Consider the following 17,811-nt stretch of genomic DNA (forward strand, 5'->3'; position numbering starts at 1 on the left):
AGCTGTTGTGTATTAAAGCAGTTGTATATGCAGTTGGGGACGGGGTGGCTCAGGGTATGGGGTGGTTCAGGGGCTAAGATGCTGAGCTTGTTGATCAGAAAGGTCGGCAGTTCGGTGGTTCAAATCCCTAGTGCTGTGTAACCGAGTGAGCTCCCGTTACCTGTCCCAGCTTCTGCCAACCCAGCAGTTCGAAAGCATGTGAAAATGCAAGTAGAAAAATAGGAACCACCTTTGGTGGGAAGATAACAGCGTTCTGTGCACCTTTGGCGTTTAGTCATGCTGGCCACATGACCAAAGAGATGTCTTTGGACAGGCTGGCTCTTCATCTTTGAAACAGAGATGAGCATCGCCCCCTAGAGTCGGGAACGACTAGCACATATGTGCGAGAGGAACTTTTACCTTGCCTTTATATGTAGTTAGCACTCCTGGGTGACTACACTTTGAAATAAAGTGGTGGATATTTTTGTTAAGAGCTGCCCTTTTTGTGCTAGGGCCAGGCAATGACCCCCCAAGTCGAAAGGTCAATTTTCCATCCGACCTCATAATGTCAGTCCAACCTATGCTAACTGTGATTCACATCTGCCAGTATACAGCAAAATGTTGTCAGGAACTGACTGAAGGGGACCGTCTTCATTTTAGAGGGCCGCAAATGTTGGGCGTGTGATTGAGCTTTCTTTCATTCAAGGCCAAAAAAAAAAAAAACCATATGAAAGAAAAAAAAGCCGAGTTCCGTATTTCTCTAAGGCTGCGGGTTCTTCAAAAGGAAGTTATTACTACTGGTACCAGTTCATTCCATTATGACTTAGTAATAGTAAAAGAAACTAATATAGATTTCTAAAAAAAACCCAACAGTTCCGATCTTCATTCTCCGCATAAGGATCCGGAAGTTCGCGAGAGCGTAGTTTCCGATAAGAACGGTGAATGTTCTACCTTTTTCAATTATATGCTAAAGTTCGCTTTCAGGATAATTATGTATTTTCAAAGGAAATGAGACCCTGCTGCACATCCTTGCTTTTCCAGCTGGGTATATTTGTCACACAGAAGTTTATCAATGAACTTGTTGTCTATAGCTATACTTTTTTGTTCTTTTTTTTTTTTTACAACAGTGGAAAAAAAGAACGGGAGGAGGAGGAGGGAGCAAAGCAGCCAATCAACAAAGTGAGTAGAATTTCCAGTTCAGTTCAAACAAGAGCATAGTTTTTTACCCCTCCCTTACGAGAAAAAAAGGACCAATAATGACCCCGTTCTCAGCCAAAACACAGGAGCTAACCAATGAGCAAGGAACCTGATAGTTTACTTCCTCCAATGAAATATAAGCAACGGGGCAGAAGGGGTGGGAGCAAGAAAGAGAAACATCCACCGCCTGGAAGATTCGAATCGAACGTTCATACACGCAGAGAATACTGCAGCAACCAATCAGCGGGCTAAGAAAGCGTGGAATCGAACGTTGAGGCACCTCCGGCTTCCCCCTCTGCCCACCCCGATTCTCTCCACATGCTCCTCCCCTAGATGCTGTTGTTTGTGGTGGTGTAGCTGCCGAAGAACTACGAGAGGGGAAGGGGAAATATCAACACAGCCTTGTTCCTGCCGACTGAAGCTGGAGAGGCTTGGCTCGAACCCGGCGAGAGGACTAGCTTAAAGCCTCGGAACAGAGAAAAGCGCCTGGTGTTTCGGGCTAGAAAGGAAGGAGGAGAAGCCTTTGTCGATTTTGTTCCTCCCCCCTAAAAAAAACACGTATCCCAGCCGCCTCCACCACCTTGAGTGCGTTTGGCTCTCCTCCTCCCTTCCGTGTTGTGGTTTCGCTTCTCTCGCCATGTCGGTGAATATGGAGGAGCTTCGGCATCAAGTCATGATTAACCAGTTCGTGCTGGCTGCGGGCTGTGCGGCGGATCAAGCGAAGCAGCTACTGCAAGCTGCACATTGGCAATTTGAGGTGCGTTGCGAGCTTTTCTGGTTCTCCGTCTCTTCCCCTCTCCGCCTTTCTTCGCGGGGTGGGGGGAAAGAATCACTACGACCGCCCTCCCACGCCTTAACTAATTTTGTGGGGGGGTCTGGGTTCGGTGGTGGCTATGGTGGTTTAAGGGATATTCTGCTGCCCTGCCCCCCTCCCCCGATGTAAGGCGAGGGAGCCTTTCCCTTGGCACTGGGCATGTAAACAATCCATCAGAGCCATTTTAATAACTACTGTGTCTTTCTACAATGAGTGCCTTCCGGGGCTAGGAATGTGCTAGGCCTTAGCGTGTTGACTAATCTGTTGTTGCTGCTGGTCGTGGGAAAAAGGGGAGGAGGAGGAGGAGAAGCGAGTGGACAACATTAATAATCTTGAATTGGCCAGGCGGCGAGAGTGCAGAACGCGTGATCATACAGCCTACTGGCCGGGGGGGAGAGAGAGGCTGATTCGAGCATTCAGATAGAATAAATGGCTTTAAAATATTCCTCCATGGATGTGCACACATCTCCTTTAAAAAAAACGACCAAGAGGGGGGCTGAGTGTGAAGATTTTATCTTGCCCGCCCATCCCCCTTCACTTCATTCCTGAGTGAGGCACCCGATTTGGAAGCAAAGGAATATCAAGGAGATTGTCCGCCCCGCCCCCCCAGTCTATCCCCCCTCCCCCCCCAATTATTTAGGGACGTTAGTTTCTGAACTAAGCCTGCTAATAATTTGCTGCTTCGTATGTGTGGTCTTTATTTAGCTGGAGAAGAAACGAGATAGCCAGTTGAGATGTGGTTAGAAATTCTTGCTTTTAAAGGAGTCTTGTTTGTTTACATATGGTCCTGGTCTAGCCACAATGTTTTAAATGCCTCCTCTGTTTTGATTTACAAGACGAGGAGGAAAAGATTGGTTTCAGCCAAGCCCTTGGCATCAACAAAGATAAATGCCTTTTGTCCATTTCTGCTGGCCATAGCATTTATACTTAGAAAAGCCATCCACCATGAAGCCAATCTCCACTCCACCCCCAGGTTGCCTTTTAAAACTACACATTTTTGTTGCTCTGCCAATTTTTTTAAGTGTTAGGGGTAGAAACTTTCTTATGACATTTTAAAATGTTCCCCCGACCAGCTTTGCTCGTACTGTGTTGGACTACAGTTCACTTCATTCCCATTTGGAGGATGGCACCTAGCTAAGCTGCTGTGGTCTTTATTGGCTTGTGGGTTAGAAAACCTAGTTGAGGCTGACAATGATTACCTATGGGTATGTTGTCCTCTTGTGTGCTGTGTTTGTGGTTTCATTTTTTCCCCTTTCCTTCCCCAAAGGGAGAGGAAAAATTAGCATTGTCCTAGGTCAGTGCTTTAAAAAAATGGGAAGAGGAGGGAGAGTCATGGGATGGACAAGAATGTCCCTGTAAAAAAAAAAACCTTGCTGTATTACCCTCCAACTTGATTTTCCTTGGAGTTGTGGCCCCTTGTTCTAACAGTAGGCTTGTGTATTTGTATTTTTTAAACATAGACGGCTTTGAGTGCGTTTTTTCAAGAAACCAACATTCCCAACACCCATCACCATCATCAAATGGTAAGTAGTTCAAAGTTCTCAGGCTCATATTGTTCCTCACAATCCTCCTCCTCCCCCTTTTGTGAGCACTGGAAATGTACATTAGGTGAATAGTTTATGTGTGTGTTTTAATGCCTTGAGCCTTTCTTGTTTCCATGAACAAAGTCCAACCTATCCTTAGTTTTTTTTTTCCATACCTCTTGGAAAGCAGGTCTAAAAGAGAAATAAAAGACCACGCTGAGCAGTGCTTGAGTTGTCAAGCCATGTAAATACGAGGAGGAACTCCTTGTCTTGGATATGCAACGTCTGCATAATTTTACACAACCTTTGATACTGGGAGGGAACAAGAGCCTGCAGCCAGCAGTGGTTGTGCATTCAAAGCTGTCAGCTCTACAGACAGCCATATTGCTCTGCAACAAGAGAAACACAGACTGCAAATGTAAACAAGAGCCAAAATGTCTGCCAGGAAACAGGGACTTCTGCTTCTCTCACCCTCCCTCCCTCCTTCCTCTGCCTTTACCTCATATGGAATTGTTTAACCATTTTTATACTCCATAATTACTTAAAATCCAGGGAGTTTAGAAGAAAGGAGGAAAGCTGGCAAGCTTTTAAGTACACCCCCTCCACATCTCTATTAGTGTATATTAGTGTGTTTCGTCTAAACTTGAGCAAAACTTTGTGTGACCTTGACTGAGGGCAGGGTTTTTTGGCAAGCAAAAGAAGTTTTTTTTTTAAAGGAAAGTGAACTAGTATTGTGTGCAAAGATAATAGCAAATACAGACTAAGCTACAGCATTTCACTTGTCTATTGTTGAAGCCTATGTATAGCTTTAGAAATGTAAAAAAAATAAATAGAAATCTCTAATAAAATTCTAACGTTGCTTGTTTGTTTTTCTATCTACATAGCAATGTAATTATATTTTCAATATTTATCTACTAATGAATGCTTTTAATTGTAGATTTCAGTTAGACTTCATATTTTGACTAATACTAGAAATATCTAATGTATTCTGATAACATTGATAAGACTATTTCTCCATTAGAAGTACTTGTTAATGAGAAAGTATAATTTGTGTTCGGAAGTTACGTTTTGTAAACGTTAGGAAAATATAAATGACATCTAAATGACTACTGGTTGCATCAGTGTGCTGTATTGTAAAAATGTCTAAATAGCTTGTTTTTACAAGTCTTTTGAAATAATCTATACAGAAAACAGGCTTTACTGCATTTCATGTAAAATAACTTTCTGCAATTTTTTGAAATTGACAAGGACCACGATTATCAGATTTCAGTGTTCTGCAACTGGTGTTCTATCAAAAAGTCTTGCACTATTTTCATATGATTTTATGGAGGAAAACACTGGGCACGGGAATTGTAGTTTAGATATAGCAAGAGGGGAATAGTTTTATTAGAGCCAATAATTTGGATTTGAAAAAGGGTTCTTCTACATAATGCAGAAGCTGCAACATTCATTTCATCCTTGAACCTGGATGGTTTTTAATTTTGAAAAATGCAAGGTGTTTTTTTTTTTAAAGAGTTATCCAGTTTTTGAAGGGATAGAGAGAACTCAGCCTTTATATGAAATAGTTTAAAGCAGTGTTTCTCAACCTTGGCGACTTTAAGTCCTGTGGACTTCAACTCCCAGAATTCCTGGCTGGCTGGGGGATTCTGGGAGTTGAAGTCCACAGGACTTAAAGTCGCCAAGGTTGAGAAACACTGCTTTAAAGGGTCTGAAAAAGCTTATTTTCTACCCAAATCTGGAAGGAAATGCATACAATGTGTAATTTTTAATTACATATATAACAATGTACAGAAAATTCGTGTATTTTTTGTTCTTCCACCAATGTAACAGAATATACACGGTAGAAACTTGGAAAATAATATGTTCACAAGTTTGCTTAGATAACCTGGAATATCATCATTTGGTTTTCTGTTTAGTTTTTAGAGAGAGGGTACAACCTGCTTTAAGTTATTCTTCAGAGTCGTAGGAAGCTGCCTCAGAGTGTAATTGACAGTGGATCGTTAGGTAGACAGCATTCTTTATGAGTACCTGCTCCCCCTTTTTTCAAGCTGGGGAACACGACAGTATGAAAATGTGTGCTTTACCTTTCTGAAGAGTAAATGTTACAAAGAATGTGAAACTTTGCATTTGGCTTAGAAAAAGATCGCAGATCTGCCGTCTAAAATACGGCAGACTTTTCAGACAGTATTATATGGCTTCAGAATATTTGAATTTGTTTATGCTGATTCTATTTATATTACTGGGGGGAGGGGGTGAAATTGCAGGTGTATGTGTCCGTTCCCCGTCCCCCTCCCCCCCCCACTTCTCCCTATGAAGTTCTCTACACAACTGATTGCATGACGCTGGCATAAAAATTCAAGCTGTGCAATAAGAAACTAGTATAGGGATAAGTGTTCTGTATGTGATTGCCAAGTGGTGACAAATGATTCATAACTGCCCTGGAAGCTAAAACAAGCAGCCAGTGAGCTAATTTAAGCATGCTCTTTTAAACCTAAATGTGAAAGTAGATCTCAGGTTTGCTATTGAGCTTGAAACAAGGGTGAACATCCTGGACCAGTTTCCTGTGTGACTTGCAAGGAATCCTACTTGTTCCCCAGTAAAAAGCTCATTGTCCTCAGAATTGGTTGACTTCTATGATTTCAAATCTATAGTAGGGAGGTCACCCTGCATTCTGGGATTGGGTTCTTGCTGAAAATGGACATTCCTACAAAAGTAACAAAAGCAGTTTCAGCACAAATTCTAAGACTTTCTCCCAGTGTTGGAAGCGGCCATAGTGATTAATGTATCTTCCTGGCTGGAGTGTTTTCTTCAGAATGCCTATTACATGGGTGCTTTGGATTCACAGACTGTCCATTACCCCATGTTCCTTCCTTCCTGCATGCCTTCCCCTCTGTATCACTCTTGCTCTTCCTGCCATACTTGCCCATTTTTTGTTTTAAAACCCTTATTTGGCCAGCAGTTGAAATCCTTGCAGTTCATGAACTAAAATCACAGAACTTCTACACCAAGATGTCTTTGGTTGTGAAAGGGCCTTACAGAGAAGAATCTTGGTGAAGATGGCCAGTGGGGCAGCAGTTGGTAGGAAGGGGGCAGCAACATGGCTGTGGGGGCTTGGGTGCCTTTGAAAAGCGTGTTTTGCCTCCTGGGGGTAGAGTCATTCCATAGAGGCAGCCTGCTTTGTTTCCCAAGGGGCTGCATTTTTGCATTTCTGAACAGGTATTGCTGGTAAGGAGTTGAGCTGATGGGTGCCCTTTTACATCCAGTTGCTGGATAGAATTTCAGTGAATGCTGGAGGTCTCTGTTAATAATATCCCAACCCCAAATTAGCTTAGAATATTCAGGAGCCTTTCTTCTTATGCAGCCCCTTGCGCAATTCAACAAAGTAGGATTTCAAACTTGATTCAAGGTGTTTGAAATGCTTAGCACACAGCAGGGGAGCCTGTTTAATCGGTTTTATATTCAGTCCTTGGTGCTGGGCATCCTTCTGTACATACTGCTAACAAATCCATTTCTGGCCTCGCTTTTTTTTAATTCCCCCAAAGGAGGTTACTGCTATTAATTGACTGTTATCTGCCACTTGAAATACATACAACACACACACACACACACCCCTTACATACCCACACAGACATCACAAGAAAAGCCCCAAATGAGTAAATATGCAACAGGCAGGAAAAATCCCATCTTCCCATCTGGCAATTTTAAAATATCTTGTTTCTTTCCTTTGTGTGCCTCGTGTGCTTTGCCAGGCCGTCCCATTTATTCATAAATCTTGTGTGTTAGATGCAGATTTCGGCCAAACAGAACCGCATGTGAACTGTAATGAGACAGCAGGGCCCATTCTTGCTTGCTTTGGAATGTTTCTCCCAACTGCTGAGTATTAAAAGAGTTTACAGTTTCTGCATTTGCCAGGGACAGTTTAACAGAGATTACAAACAAAGGATATCCTGTCTCCTCGGCAAGGCTGTCTTCTCAAGCCTTCCCTCCCCCTATCTTTTTATAACCAGTTACACATTAATCAGGAAACTAATGTTCAAGTTATGATTTGCCCAAGCATTATTCATCTACATTTCTCAGTTGCTTCTCAGACTTAACATGGTGCCTAGTTTTGAATTCCATTTTTGCTGCTTATAGGGCATTCCCCAGTGTGAATTAGGAAATTCACAGCTTGTGAACAGAAGAGATTTAAGAAAGTTGAGCAGAAAAGAAACTTTACAAAATGCTTTATTTAGGAAATGAAAAATTATAGGTGTCAGAGATATTCTTGCCAGTAGAAACGAATAGCAGGAATTGTAATGAAAAATCTGAGGTTGCTGTGTTAGAGAAAACTGATTATTATACACAGTTGGTGAAATTCTTGCAAAGATATTGTAGAGAAACCTATGGAAGTAAAATCTGTAAGTTGTGGGTAGAGAAGATACATAAATGTATTCAAACACAAACTCAGGACAAAACAGTAGTAGAGATCATGTTTTAATGTTTTAAGTACAGAAGGTCTAAAGTTCATTCGCTGAAGAAAAGACAGTTCTGCTTGGGGAATTCTGGGAGTTGAGGTCTGCTAATATTAACATTGCTGAGGTTGAGAAACACTTGAGTTAAAGGATGAATAGTTGGCGATGAGACCTCTACATATCGATAGACCACTGAGTTTGAGAATATGTTGATTTTTAAAGAAAATCAGGGGGCAAAATCAATGAAAATTGTGCTCCCTTTTTTGTGCTTGGAGGGTTTGCATTCATCGGTTTTCTTCAATTGGCCAAGAAAGTCTTGATTGCAAAGTGTAATATAGATCACATCCTAAAATTTCCTCAAACAAAAAGCTGATAGCTTTTACACAACTGGTGGTGTGGAATTTGGGACCAGTTCATCAAATGTATTTCTCCTGCAAAAACTGAGCCAGTTTTATCCTTTAGCTGAATTACCTAGGCATTGTAATGGCTGAGACCCAACGTCTGATCCCCTTTGATATAAATAAGAAAAAATGGGATAAAAGATCTTTAAAGGGCTCCAGAATTTATGATGTCCTTGGATTTCTGGAGTAAGAAGTGAATCCTGGGCTTAGGAATGGCTATTTTCTTGGCCCAATTGTTAGACTGTGGATCTGCAAAAATAGCTTTGGAGAGCATTAAACTGAAGAAGAAAGATAAAGTGCATAAATTATTTATTTTTTGACTTCCCAAAAGGACCGTTTGTTATCAGTAGTCAGCTGATCTAGAAAAATCTTCCTTCATAGGCAGAGGAATTCAACAGTTTATTTGTATTAGTGACTGAATTTGTGTTTGGGAGTACTGTGGGGCGAAACATAACACACGTACATTGTTCTTCCATTTTGCCGCAGGCAGAATGTGAGGTAGAAGACCTTTTGTTCATATCCATATGGAGTTGAAGTGGAGATTTTGGTAGTCTCTTCATACTATTTCCTCATCTCTTCCCTATACTCTGTGAGTAGGATCTCCATTGACTTTTGGAAGGGCAGGCAGCTAATATTTGCCGCCAGAACTTGCATTGCTTTCCTCATCTGGTTTCCATTGTTCCATTAGTGTATCTGAACCCGTGACTGTTGGGAGACTTAGATTCAGGCTCTTCTGTGAGTCTTCTGAAAGTTTTCCAAATCAGTACTGTATCGTTAATGCCTATCTTATCTTACAAAAAAAAAACCCCATCCTCCCCTCAGAATCTCTTGTCAAGTTTATGCTACAAAGGAAAGGAAGCTCTTTATGTTCTTCCTCTTTCCACCTTGTTCAGGAGACGCTCTCACCAGAGAAGGAGCTGAATACAATTCCTGTAAGCTTAAGGTTTGTTTTAACTTCTTTATCTAGGTTTAAAAGTGGAAAGTGAACAAATAAAAGAGGCTTATCATGGACACTTTTTAAGGTCTGAACAGTTTAAGATCTGTTTTCCTTGATTTATACTAGTTTCTTTACCGAGTTTTGGATTTGTGCATGAGCTGAAAGAATTGTGCTGTTGTATTTCTCTTCCTCATTAGTTCTAGAATGATGAGTCTAGATTCTCAGGTCAACATAAGAGGAAGAATATGGTGCAGAAATGATCAATTAGGGCCAAGTTCCAATCCTTGCTTGGTTATGGAATTCATTCAGAACTGTTGTGTTAATCATATCTCAACCAACCATTTTTCTGGTAGGAAAAAATGGTGTGTGTATGTGTAATGGGTACCTACCAAACAATAATAGAAAGGGTGGGATTTTTTTTTAAAAAAATGGGGGGATATGGCCTTAAAATATATGCATGGGTCATGGCCTTGGGGCCTTGATGCATGAGAAATCAGCACACCTGTATAGACACAACTCTGGAACTACAATCAGATGGAACATGGTGGTTCCAACATAGCCTTCCTTAAAAAATGCTGTGAAAGTTGGACCCTAAGATAGGCTGAGCGCCAAAGAATTGAGGCCTTTGAACTATGGTGCAAGACTCCTGCAAGTCCCTTGGACTACAAGGCGATCAAACTGATCAATCCTAGAGGAGATGAACCCTGACTGCTCTTTAGAAGGCCAGATCCTGAAGATGAAATCAAATACTTTGGCTACCTAATAAGAAGGAAGGACTCACTGGAGAAGAGCCTAATGCTGGGAACGATTGAGGGCAAAAGAAGAAGGTGACGACAGAGAATGAGGTGGCTGGATGGAGTCACCGAAGTAGTAGGCGTGAGCTTAAATGGACTCCTGCTGGAGGACAGGAAGGCCTGGAGGAACACTGTCCATGGGGCGCAATCTGTCGGACACAATTTCACAACTAACAACAACAAAAATATGCTCTTGTCATATCTTATATTGTAGCTCCCATCTTCCCCTATACATTTGGGAGCTAACTAAGGGTTATGGGTATTGTTATCCATACATAAGGACAGCAGCAAGTCAGGGAACACTGCTCAGACACAACCAAGGGATACAACTACATTGCTAATGATACAACCACATAATTTCTGTCTCAGGCAGATCTCGTTAATCTTCAGTTGTCCTGGCCCCTTTGTTTCTCTTGTAGGCTTATTAGGCTGATAGGTAATAATGTAGGAGGGAGGCAATCCAAACATTTTATTTCATTCTGTACTTTGTAGTATCATGGACGAGGAACACACATCCTGGAGTGCTCTGCCTCTTATTTTTAAATCTGTTGAAGCTGCAAATCAACTAACCTCACCCCCCCCCCTTTTTATTTATTTTGGATGTTGCATGTCCCACATCAGTATATAGTAATGCCATTAATATGCATGCTCCTTTATATTTAATATATTTATTCGCTTCTTTTCATAGATACAGTTAAATTTGTATCAATTCCTCTAGAAAAAAAATTGTTTCGTGCCCAATCCAGAGAAGTCTCACACATACTCCTTTCTAGTATTAATGGTTGACTGTAGGCTTGCCTAGGACTGTCAGTGACTCAAAAATTGCTAAAGGCTTTGGTGGTGAATGGGATACTAAAATAGTACCAAATGGTGCATTTAATAGAGTTTACACCGATTACAAAATTTATTTTTTCTTCGCTAGAATTTAATGGTGAGCAAATGTTCCCTTGGCCCCTTCTAAGTTTACTTTTACTCTTTTGATACTGTAATGGAGACTCACATTCCTCCATCAGAAGAGCATATAGACTATAGTTTAGTTGTTTTAGTGTCATAACCTCCAACTACCCAGCAATTGCATATGTTAAAAGCCTTTGAAGCTCAGTTGCCCTCAGGCTGGAGTCAAATACTGGTTTCGCTGGAAACTTCACTTCCTCGTGGATAAAGCTCCACTTGACCAGAGTCATCCAGGGCTGATAACTTCCACTTTATGCCACTTTATGAGACTACTCTCTAGGGAGCTTCCTTTTGAAAAATTTCAGTAAATTCATAATTAAATGGATAGAGTCACAGCTGGTGAAGGCCAGAACAGACTTAAAGTAGTCCCAGTGTCTCCTTTTGCTTTTGCAGGCTTAAATAATCAACACACAGAGACACACACAGACACACACAGGCTGACCTATAAAACCTGATGCCAAACCATATTAGACATCTCAAGGATTGTCATCTGGGAATTGTGTTCTCAGGAGGGATATTTGAGATTTAAGATACTTTTTGCTCCCTGGCCTTCAGGTCCATGTGCCTGATGTTAGTTGACATGTCCTTTCAGATTCAGAGGGAAATGATTTTTTTTTTTACCTCAGGAGATTTAATATATTTAGCTGTTGGCTATCTTAAGTGCCAATTGGGAAAAAGTCAGGTTACAAATATCTCTCTTGCTCTTTCTCACATATACATGCTAACACCAACCTAAACTTAGATATGTACCTTTTGTTAAACTGGCTTTTTTTACTGCTTTATTTTTCCATTTGTCTCTGTGTTCTATATTTCTTAAAAAAATATTTGTACAAACCGGCCAAGAAATCTTGCTGGGAATGATTTTATTAACAAGCAAAAAATAGAAATACATCTTAAATACATGATAATAAGGAGAGGTTTATAAAACCAAGGAAATTATGTAGATTTGTCCCTTGAGTTTGATTGGCATCTGAATGTATACGGAGAGGAACAATCATTTGCAAATGGAGGATCTCTACTACTGAGTTTTTATAGTATGGAGGTATTGAAAATAGGGCACAGAAACTGAAGCTCATCTGTTTTCTCTTGCTCTCCCGCACCCAAAACTATCACCTCGTGGTCTGTTTACTTGATTTATAAGTACAATTAATCTGCCTTGGATGTAACTAAAAAGAGTTTTGGGGTGCAGGTTGTGCATTGTGTTATTTTTATGCTAAGGTTTGATAAATTCAGCCGCGCTTTGGGTAAACCTTTTGATTCCTTATTGAGGTGACCATTTTCCTCCCAAAAGAACAGACTTCAAGTAGTTGGAGCTGAGCAGACTTTCACATGTTAATGTGTGCCCTGCAGTGTTGTGTTGGTCAAAGTCGGTTTCTCGTTGCTTGGTCCTCTTAGTATTGGCCTATCAAATATTTCTAGCAGAATCAGCACAAGTGCCTAGGTTTCCATCTGAATGCACTCTCCCTTTCTTGTCTCACCCTTTTATTGTTCCTCCCTCGCTCTCGGTAATGTTGAAACGTCGATGGTAATCTCTGTGGGGCAGGACAATTTGTGTGTACCATTTGTGTGTTTACTTATGATGTTCTGCAAAGCAGTGTGTACATTATTGGTGCTGTATAAATAGCAAGTACAGTCAAGCTTTTCCATGATACTCTGTGTCAGCATATGCATTATGGTATTACTATTGCTAACCTAATTAAGGATTGTAGTCTCTTCTCCTTGCACACACACACACACTCCAGACTCTCTCCCCTGAGGGATTATTTTAAAATATCAAGGATATTTAATATGTTTGAGGTAGAAGATGGGTGTAGCTTAGCCAAAGATGAGCTGGACAAATGATGTCAGGAAGTTACTTTGGCTTAGCTCATAACTAGAACGGGGTTTGAAAAAATAAAGAGCAAAGCAGTAGAAGCAAAAGTGAGAGCTAGGCAGCATTCCGTGCTAAACGTCATTGTCTTGCAGTCAAATAAAGGAGAAGGAAATGTCTGAGGGTTTTTTTTGCATCATTTGGGAAAATTGTCCTACATTTTGGGGGGGGGGAGGTTGATAAAAATATAAAAGTGAACACAGGGATTTTGTTCCAGGGATGAGTATATCAGAGTTGATCTATATTATTGGGGGTCTGCAGTCACACAGATACAGGTAATCCTTCACTTACAACCATTTGTATAGTGGCGGTTCAAAGTTATGACGACACTGAAAAAAGTAACTGATAACCCTTTTTTAAAAAAAATATTTAGATAATTGCAGCATCCCCATGGTCACAGAATCAACATTCGGACACTTGGCAACTGGCATAAATTGTTGACAGTTGAAGTGTATCCTTTACTTTTTGCAACTTTCTGAGAAGCTAAGTCAGGTGTCAAACCCGATCACATTGCGGGCCATATCATGACGTATTGGGATGCTTTTTGTCTGTGTGGAGCTGGGGTGGGTGTGGCCTACATGGGGCCATATTGGGCCAGCAGACTGCCAGTTTGTCAGGCCTGAGCTATGTCAATGCGGAAGCCGGATTCACTTAACAACCGTGTTACTAGCTTAACAACTTCAGTGATTCACTTAACAATTATGGCAACAAAGGTCATAAAAATGGGGCAAAATTCACTTAACTCTCTTGCTTAGCAATGGAAATTTGGAGGTCGATTGTGGTCATAAATTGAGGACTACCTGTATAACAATTTGACTTAGTTTAGGAAAGGAAACAAGGGAAAAAAGTATTTTGGCCATTCTCCCATATCTCTCAAAAGAGACTCAGCCATTTTTGCATTCTAGTTGCACCAGCTCAGGTAGGAAAAAGTAAATAGGCCAGCTGTAGAAGGATTTTAATCCTTACTCCACAGTAGGGTAAAAATACAAGTATTTTGCAGGGCCTTTTCTACTAGGGAGCCAATTGCAGGAGGCTGGGAACAGAAGACATAGAGTGAGGGATTAATCATTTCCTCTCTGGTTTGAATGCCTTGACTCAGCTTAGTACAAGGAGGAAAACTAAAAGAAGGCCGTGGCTACTTGTCAAGTTAATATCTGAATTAGTTTAAGGGTTGAAGATAGCCGAAGAAGTTTAGTAGAGGCTTGAAAACAGGAAAAGGACCGAAAGGACGCAGAGAAGAATGAGGGGAACTTTACCAAGAAAGTAAAATCCAGGCAAAGTGGAATTGATTAGATCAGGGATTCTCAAACATTTTGGGCTCAGGATCCCTTTACATTCCTAAAAAAAATTGAGAACCCCAGAGAACTTTGGTTTATATGGGTTGTATCTTATTAATATTTTCTACCAGAAAATAAAACTGAGAAAATATCTATTTGACTATGTGGATTCCCTGAAAAGGTCTTGGGGACCCATTTTGGGAATTATTAGTTTGAAGGAATCTCAGCTCACTCTTGAGTTTTGCTTTTCTCACACTGAGTGAACTGAGATTGTTGGCCGCTAAGAATAATAAAAAGTGCCATTTTAGACACATTCAGATTAAAAGAAAGAGAAAAGTGCCATCAATTCAGTTGCCAAGTGAAAGTGACTTGAAAAATAGGAAAAATCAGAATGTGTGGAGGCCACATTCAACTCCTTATAGATAGAGTTTGCTGTCGATTTCTGGGAATGTACTTTGGAACTACAAACCTTTTCCCTTTTTATAAGTAGGTAGATTGTTTATTAATTGGGTAGTCTTACAAGCACATAAAAAGAATGAAAGAAAAATTAAACAGGATCTAATTCCAGGGTAAAATAGATAAAAGAATTGCAGTGGTAAATGCAAAGAATCAACATTCAGAAAAATACATCGCCTTTACAGGATATTCTAATCTGTTTGATATAACGGGTTCTTAGCCGCTTTAATTATAAACTTAGTGGTTCTGCTCACAATATATACATTAGAGTTCAGGAGGAAATAGAACAATCTGTGATTCAGTTGCCACTGGACTGTTTTTTCAAGTAGGGATGTTAAATATCTATAAGCCTAAAAGGGGCATATAGGTGACTATCAAACAAAGCATGACAAATACCTTTGATGGCTTGGGATACCTTTTTTTCTAGGTCATTTTATAGGAATCAAGCATATGTTGATGCAAGAGGAGAGAAGTCTGCTATTCCACCAACCAGCCCTGCTTTTTATTTCAGTAGATTGATCATAAACGTAACGGTTCTCCTCGCACATATGTGCTAGTCATTCCCGACTCTAGGGGGTGGTGCTCATCTCCGTTTCAAAGTCGAAGAGCCAGCCCTGTCCGACGGCATGACTAAACGGCAAAGGCTCACGGAACGCTGTTACCTTCCCACCAAAGGTGGTCCCTATTTTTCTACTTGCATTTTTTCATGCTTTCGAACTGCTAAGGTTGGCAGAAGCTGGGACAAGTAACGGGAGCTCACTCCGTTACGCGACGCTAGGGATTCGAACCTCTGAACTGTCGACCTTTCTGATCGACAAACTCAGCGTCTTAAGTTATACAAACTCTGCATTTGAAAGGATGCAAGGGATCAGATCTTGGTTGCCTTGCATAATTCCCAGCAGCTAGAGCAGGAATGATATAAATGGATTTGACAAAGGCAAATGCTTTATTTACCAAAAAAATTCTCTGAGAAATAAGTCAACAGAATCTGCCTTTAATCATATTCCCTGTATGCTTTGTATGATTACCATCCAGTGCAGCCACTTATTTGCTTTATCGCCCTGGCCTGCAAATTGTGTTAAAAAAGCAATAGCATATTGAAGTTGCTGAAGAGGCTCGTGGATTGTGGCCAGAGACCATTAGTTTGATAAATAGGAAGTGGTGCAACCTAGAATGAATAATTTAATTTATACGTTAGAGATGGTGTTGAAATCTCTTCAGCCACGCTGGAATCTTTTACTTTGAGGGCTGTGCATATAAATGCTCTGCACTCTGCAGTTTCATGTTATAAAGGTCGTACCCTGCAGCTCAACAAGACCAAATGCACAGTCAAAATCTGGAAGCCAGGGAGAAACTGTGTGATCTTTCATGGGGAGAAAAAAAAGCCTCTTTCCTTCCATGGATAACAAAATCCAAAGCCAAAAAAACAATATCAGGAAAACCCTTTGCTTAGGCCAGATGTCACTGAAAATGTCTTTCTGGATAAAGAAAGCAAGTGGACAAACCGATCCATAATCATCTTGGAATTAGCTTTGGCTTGGAACTCAAACAGTGTAGTGCAGTGTTTGCTTTCTGTTTAACGGCAACATTTTCTCATTCCAACATTTGCGAACCCCTGTGGTTCAGAATGACATTGTGTTATGCAAAACATTTCCTGAATGTTAGGGACAACGGGAATTTGATGTGAAAGGAGCACATTCCTTCTATGCACAAGATCAGTTTGCCCCCTTTGTACAACTGAGTTTTGCGGAGTAAAAAAAAATATTTTATGGTAAATGCAAAAAAGTACATATAGGGTGCCTATATGAGGAAGGTGTGATTTGATTGCAGTTCTGTGGGCTAGCAGATGCTTATAGATCAGAATCTTCAAACATTCAGAAATTTACTGCATGATAGGGCCACACTAGGAAGACAGCAAGCATATCTGCTAATTTATGTAGGAATCCTCAATTTTCTGAACTTTTAAATTTTACCCTCCAGTTATAGTGTAGCCTGGAATTGATTTAGTTTGGTTATGGTATTGGTCTCCCACTCTTGTTTTTGCTGGGGTGGCTCATCTGCATATTTGCATCCTCCTTAAACTACTGTAATGAGCCATTTTTTTGGTCTGTTCTAAATGTCTATTTGTCTATCTCCCTCCTTTTTAACCCCTAAAGAGTAATTTTATTTTACAATACATTAATTATGCAGAGTTGCTTCAGGTTCAAATGGTTGTTTTCTCACATAGATAGTGCTAGCACAATGTGGACTTATGAAAAGTCAGTTAAGTAAAGATCATTCTGGCACACATAAATGCTTTCACACAAGAAATGCTAATTAATATTTCCTTGGTTATTGATGCTGTTGGGAGTTTTGCAGTTTCCAGGGCAAGTTCCAGAAATAAAGGTAACTGTCTGTGAAGTTTGTGGGCGTCTGTGTGCATAGATACAAATGGATGTGTGTGTCTGTGTGCGAGAGATAAATGCCAACATAACAAGCTCAAGGCTATTTTTTCCTATTTGGATTGCTTTACGTGTTTCTATCACCTAGTGTTGTTAAAGAAGACTTTGCCCTCTGGGCAATTAAGCTTCTTTATGCAAGAGAGGCCAAGCCTAATTTTTGTCCCTATTTAGCCATAGTGCTGCCTTCTGGTACTTTGAACCCTTGACCATGATGGCTGGGCATTATAGGAACTGTAACTCTATTTGGAAAAGGTTGGGAATAATAGAGCAACTTTTGTTAAACATTTCTCCTCTTTGCAGCAAGGAAAAAAAATCTTAAAGAGAAGTGTGGTTGACTAGCCGTCCCATAAATGTTAGCAACGATGCCTTTTTGGTGCCACAGAACTCAGCCCATTGAATTGTTTTTGTTGATGTTTGAATAGGGCAAGCAGGAAGGTTGAGTCACATATGTGGAGCATTACGCAGTCACTTCCGCTCGGTTGAAACCTCTTTGTTGTGACAGGCTCCATTTTTCCTATTCTCGGCCTGCCGCTTCCAGGCTGGCCAAAGTAGATGGAAGGATTGGGGGTGGTGCAGCCAGGACAGGCAATCTATCCTTTTCGTTTTAATTACTTTCACAAGCCAGAATGCCAGATTTATTCCATGCAAATCAAGCGAATTGCCTGGATTGCATGTGAGATGCCTGTGCGCATCAAAGGGCTGTGTGTAAGGGCTCGC

General features: G+C 40.7%; 1 protein-coding gene across 1 annotated transcript in view; it reads left to right on the forward strand.

Annotated features, from left to right (window-relative positions):
* Positions 1–1,307: 1,307 nt before the first annotated feature.
* The window catches only part of UBALD2 (UBA like domain containing 2), a 32,445-nt gene continuing 15,941 nt past the window's right edge, over positions 1,308–17,811 (forward strand). Inside the window, exons 1-2 of the mRNA XM_081957270.1 lie at positions 1,308–1,933; positions 3,451–3,513. Coding sequence (XP_081813396.1) covers positions 1,814–1,933; positions 3,451–3,513 — 183 coding nt within the window. The 5' untranslated portion in view covers positions 1,308–1,813. The remainder of the gene's footprint in view (positions 1,934–3,450; positions 3,514–17,811) is intronic.

This window comes from Natrix helvetica (genome assembly GCF_964273705.1).
Source record: "Natrix helvetica genome assembly, chromosome: 1".
In the NCBI taxonomy this organism is placed as follows: Eukaryota; Metazoa; Chordata; class Lepidosauria; order Squamata; family Natricidae; genus Natrix; species Natrix helvetica.